This window comes from Pinus tabuliformis, chromosome 1_2 (genome assembly GCF_031772625.1).
Source record: "Pinus tabuliformis cultivar Carrire ecotype Pingquan chromosome 1_2, CPIR1, whole genome shotgun sequence".
Taxonomy (NCBI): Eukaryota; Viridiplantae; Streptophyta; class Pinopsida; order Pinales; family Pinaceae; genus Pinus; species Pinus tabuliformis.
Window position 1 is genome coordinate 1129474955 of NC_142298.1, and position 5925 is coordinate 1129480879.

The 5925-nt window shown below is 39.4% G+C and overlaps 1 protein-coding gene across 1 annotated transcript; it reads right to left on the reverse strand.

Annotated features, from left to right (window-relative positions):
- Positions 1-356: 356 nt before the first annotated feature.
- Positions 357-4950, reverse strand: LOC149210133 (uncharacterized). Its single transcript, XM_089396629.1, has 2 exons — positions 1032-4950; positions 357-943 (listed from the first exon to the last, which is right to left on the reverse strand). Exons 1-2 carry the CDS (start codon positions 4318-4320, stop codon positions 486-488), a joined length of 3747 nt encoding a protein of 1248 aa, XP_089252755.1. The 5' UTR covers positions 4321-4950; the 3' UTR covers positions 357-485.
- Between the last annotated feature and the right edge of the window lie 975 nt (positions 4951-5925).

The following is a 5925-nucleotide window of genomic DNA, read 5'->3' on the forward strand; positions in this document are numbered from 1 at the left end:
ATAAGAAAGTAGTTAGATGGCATACGAGGATAAAGGCACAAAAGGCTTGAAAGGACATGGTCAAACTGTGGGAAAAACCGAAGAAGGTAAACAATCATTAAAAACTTTATAGTAAGCATAATTTTACAAAATTAGTCTTTCACCATAAACCAGAGACCAAATTGTATAGTTGAACGAGTGCTTTTGTCATTAGTGTCTCATCAATAGGATTTCCATAAAACACAAATTCACATGTAAAATGGGAATTCATTGTTCAACAACCAAATTTTTGCCAATAATATAAACAAAATAATTAGACTCATCATGGAGGGGTAATCAATAAGACCAACTGCAACACATTTGCAATCCACATGATATAGTGTTGCAAAAAATCTAATTTTCATAATGACAATAATCACATACTAATAATACATATCAACAAAATGTTCTGCCTGTTGCCAGAATAATGGCAAGACTGAAAACTCTTGTTATTTTGATTTCAAAAACTAAAATGTAGAACTTTGGTCATTTGATGCAGGGGCATCATTCCTGGTTGCATTTGTGTTGTTAAGCAAATCAGATATGCTCCTTGTCAATCTCCTAGAAGCCACTGTATTTGTCATCAAATGATTTTTAATATTCACCAATATTATTACCACGTCTTTCATAGTTGGTCTTTCTTCAGGGGAATCTTTTGAACAAAACAAACCAACTTCTATCAAAGAAAGTATGCATTTATATACATTATCTTCTTCAAATTCATCTCCATCCATCCCGGTTAAAAGACTATTATCAATTACCTCCTTCACTGTGTTTGGAACTGCTAAGTTAACCCACTTGTGCAATGTTAGGTCTCCAACAAATATGTCACTTGTTGGTCTCTTTCTAGTAAGCATTTCCAATAACAAAATGCCATAGCTGTAAACATCTCCTTTGGTTGAAACTCTCTCACCTAATCCATACTCTGCATTAAAGACAACCTTAATCAAATTTTTAATAGAAAAGTCTATACAAAATCATTAAAGAGAAAGTAATGTTTTAAAAAGATATACCTGGGGCAATGTATCCCACTGATCCTTTCAAAGAAACTGTTGAGGCAAGTGAATCAGCAGAGGATGCACCAATTAATCTCGCAATACCAAAATCTGTTACATGGCCTGACATGTCTTCATCTAAAAGCACATTATTTGGTTTTATATCACAATGCACTACTTGCACAAAACAATAATGATGAAGATATTCCATGGCATGGGCCACATCTATGGCAATGTTTAATCTTGTTTTCAACCCTAGCTGACACACATCCTCATTGTTGTTGTCATCTCTGTTAGGATAAAGATGCTTCTCTAAGCTTCCATTAAACATAAATTGGAACACTAAACCTTTGAAATGGAGGTTGGAACATGAGGTTATGATCCTCACCAAATTCCGATGTCGGACCTTCTGCAAGACACTACATTCTGCTTTAAAGCTCTTCTCAACCTGGTCATTTTGCAAGTCTAGAACTTTGACAGCAACAAGTGTGCCATCACTCAAAATTCCCTTGTACACTGAACCAAAACTACCGGCTCCAATCAAGTTGGCCTCAGAAAATCCATTAGTTGATATGTGAAGTTCTTGATATGAGATCCTTTGAATTAGAGCTCGTGACAAATCCATGTTTTGCATATGGATATTCCTTCTCCGAAAAAATCCCAAAAGTAAACAGCATAGTATAAGAACAATAGCTCCACTCACTGGTAATAATACTTTTTTCACAAAGGGAAAATGACCTTTGGTTGATGGACATGCGGTTAACTTGAATACTTGTGGCCCACAAAGGCCAGGATTTCCAGTGAAATAAATGGAAATTGTTTGATTTGCAAATATACCACCTTTTGGAATTTCCCCTGTTAGATTGTTGAAAGAGAAATTCAAATATTGAAGCATTTTCAACTTCTCAAGTGATTCTGGTATTGTGCCCAATAAGGAGTTGGAAGAGAGATCTAGCTTCACAAGACTTTGCAAATTTCCAAGTGAATCTGGAATAAATCCTTGGAAGGCATTTTGAGATAAATTCAATGATTGTAATTCGCTGCAGCTTCCTAGTGTAGGTGGAATGACCCCAGTCAACTTATTGGCAGAAATGTCTATAGCTTGAACCATTGTAATTTTACCAATCCCCATGGGCAAAGAGCCTTCTAATAAATTCCATGACAAATTCAAGTAGAAAACTAAATCATGAAGTTCAGCAATTTCTGGTGGTATGCTACCAGTGAGCATATTGTGAGACAAGTCAAGCAATTCCAAATTTATACAGCCTCCCAAGCTAGCAGGTATGCTTCCTGATAAGTGGTTGTTATGAAGGGAGAGTCTCCTTAGTTGTTTAAGGGGTGCCAGGGGTGCAAAGGAATTGGAAATATTTCCAAAAAGTCTGTTTTTGCTAATGTCCAAAAGACCAAGATGTTGTAATTGTTCAAAGTCATCAGGGATGTTTCCTTCTAATCTGTTGTTTCCTAAATTCAATCTTTCTAATTTTTTAAGGTTTCCTAATGATGGAATGCTGCCATTTAAAAAGTTTCCACTTAAATTTAGGTAAGTTAGGCTGCTAAGATTGTTGATAGATGGAGGGATGCTTCCTTCTATTATGTTGCTTGCTAATGACAAGAAAGTTAAATTGGTAGAGAGTTTTCCTATGGAAGGGGGCAAAACACCACTTAATATATTATTGCTCAACCTTAGTTCTTGTAGATGAGAACAATTAGTAAGAGATAGAAGAAAGAGCATGGTTGTAGTGCCACCACTATCAAGCCCATTAAAATGTAAGCTTAATTCTTCAAGGAGGGATAGCTTACTCAACTCTACTGGCACACTCTGAGTCAACTTGTTGTGGTCGAGGAGGAGTATTCTTAGATTGGAGCAATTCCCAATGGAATTTGGTATCTTTCCACTAAGTTGATTTCCCCATAAAGAAAGGAAACTCAAACTATTGAGCATGGCACCAAATTCTGATGGAATGTGCCCTCTTAATTTGTTTCTGTTAATGTCCAAGAGTGTGAGTGTGGAGATATTTGAAAAAGAAGCGGGAATGGTCCCTGACAATTCATTTTCAAATATGTAAAGCATTTGCAAACTAGTGAGCAAACCTAATTCTTGTGGAATGCTGCCAGTGAGTTTGTTTGAGGAAATTGCCAAATAAGTCAAGGTGGAAATATTAGACAAAGAAACGGGAATAGTTCCTGACAATTCATTTTCAAACAGAGAAAGCAATTGCAGACTCGTGAGCTGGCCCAATTCTTGTGGTATACAGCCAGTGAGCTTGTTCATCGGAATTTCCAAGTGACTCAAAGTGGAGATATTGGAAAGAGAAGCGGGAATGGTGCCAGACAATTCATTATGAGATAGCTTAAGTGTTTGTAAATTGTTGAGCAGACCCAAATCTACTGGAATGCTTCCAGTGAGATTGTTGTTATCAATTTCCACATCAGTCAAAGTGGAGATATTGGACAAAGAAGCAGGAATGGTACCTGATAATTTATTTTCAAATAAATAAAGTATTTGTAAACTAGTGAGCATGCCCAACTCTCGTGGAATGCTACCAGTGAGTTTATTTGTATCTATTTCTAGTTCAGTCAAAGTGGAGATATTTGAAAAAGAAATAGGTATGTTGCCTGACAATAGATTTGTGGTAAGATAAAGCGTTTTTAAATTAGGTAGTAAGCCCAACTGTGGTGGAATGACACCAGTGAGCATGTTAAATTCAATACTCAAATCAATCAAGGCTGAAAGGTTTCCCAAGGAAGAGGGAATGGTACCTGTTAGGGCGTTGGTTCCTAAGAAAAGTTGTTGCAGAGAGGTTAAGGAACCCAATTCCCTGGGGATAATCCCGCTCAGATTGTTGAAGGAAAGCGCCATGTAAACCAGATTTCTGCAACTGTGGATTTCGCTTGGAATACTTCCTTCCAATTGATTGTACGACAATCTGAGCTTCTTCAGATGAAAGAGGCGTCCCAACTGTGGTGGGATATGACCGTGTAAAGAGTTGTTTGAAAGATCAAGTGTGTGGAGAAATGACAAATTGCCAAGGTAAGGAGAAATGGAGCCACCCAGATCGATGGAACTGAGGTTGAGGGAGACTACTCTGTTTTGCAGTGGATGACGACGACTGCATGTGACAGCAGTCCAGTTGCAAAAGGGGACTGCAGGACTCCAATCTGCCATGTAATGATAAGGATCGTCTGAAATGAGCTTCTTGAATTCCATCAGGGAGTGCCGATCATCTCGAAAAGAGTGAGCAGAGGAGGAGAAAGAAAAGATGAAGAGGAGAAACAGTATAGCAAAAGAAAAACAGAGAGACCCCATAATGCAATCCTATACGCCTCTTCAACACTTATGAAATGGGGATTGGGGGTTGTCTTGGAAAAAATGCCACATTCCACAACAGGGAGGTGAAAATGCAGGGGAGATTTGCAGCTCTATGTGGCTTCTCACAACTATTTATAAGAGAATTGAAGTGAAGATAAACTCGGCGGTCGATGATGGGGTGACAGCACTATTACTAATATTCCACCATTTGTCTGATTGCATCCCTAATAATTGTGGTAGTGCTAAGCCAGTGGGAATTGAAATGATTTGAGGATGGACTGACAGGCTAAAGGCTGGGACGCACTAAGGACTCTGTACTGATTGAGGGAGGAGGTTGCTATGGCTGTCATCTTGTGATAGGATTTAGTGTGACCGAACTCAGTGGCAGAGAGGGAAAGGTTCCTGGAAGGTGTGATTGGATTTACTGTCACTGATCTAGTGGCAGCTAGAGAGGGAAAGGTCACCATAAGGGAGGGAAGAATTCCACCACAACAAAATTCCAAGTACCTTTTATTCGTGAAGGCAAAATCAAGAGAGTACGAACGTTGACAGTTAAATGGAACTGTGGAAATTAAGGTGCATGAACAAGAAAAATTCTGCGGTCGGTGATGGGGTGACAGCACTATTGCTAATATTCCACCATTTGTCTGATTGCATCCCTAATAATTGTGGTAGTGCTAAGCCAGTGGGAATTGAAATGATTTGAGGACGGACTGACCGGCTAAAGGATGGGACACACTAAGGACTCTGCACTGATTGAGGGAGGAGGTTGCTATAGCTGTCATCTTGTGATAGGATTTAGTGTGACTGAACTCAGTGGCAGAGAGGGAAAGGTTCCTGGAAGGTGTGATTGGATTTACTGTCACTGATCCAGTGGCAGCTAGAGAGGGAAAGGTCACCATAAGGGAGGGAAGAATTCCACCACAACAAAATTCCAAGTACCTTTGATTCTTGAAGGCTAAAGCAAGAGACTACGAACGTTGACAGTGAAATGGAACTGTGGAAATTAAGGTGCATGAACAAGAAAAATTCGGCGGTCAGTGATGGGGTAACAGCACTATTACTAATATTCCACCATTTGTCTGACTGCATCGCTAATAATTGTGGTAGTGCTAAGCCAGTGGAAATTGAAATGATTTGAGGACGGACTGACCGGCTAAAGGATGGGACGCACTAAGGACTCTGCACTGATTGAGGGAGGAGCTTGCTATGGCTGTCATCTTGTCATAGGATTTAGTGTGACTGAACTCAGTGGCAGAGAGGGAAAGGTTCCTGGGAGGTGTGATTGGATTAACTGTCACTGATCCAGTGGCAGCTAGAGAGGGAAAGGTCACCATTAGGGAGGGAAGATTTCCACCACAACAAAATTCCAAGTACCTTTGATTCTTGAAGGCTAAAGCAAGAGACTACGAACGTTGACAGTGAAATGGAACTGTGGAAATTAAGGTGCATGAACAAGAAAACTGGCACAAAGAAGCGGCGTAGAAATTACCTACTATCCTCTTCCCTTGGAATTGTCAGTGGTAGTGACGGCCTATTGTCCTCTGCATGATGAATGCATTGTTTCATGAATGGGTAGAATCCTACCATAACAAAATTCCA

Coding starts and splice junctions, on each gene's coding strand:
- LOC149210133 (XM_089396629.1), bottom strand. CDS start 4,320: ATGGGGTCTCTCTGTTTTTCTTTTGCTATACTGTTTCTCCTCTTCATC. Junction 944..1,031: donor AGTGGGATACATTGCCCCAG/GTATATCTTTTT, acceptor TCTTTAATGCAG/AGTATGGATTAGGTGAGAGA.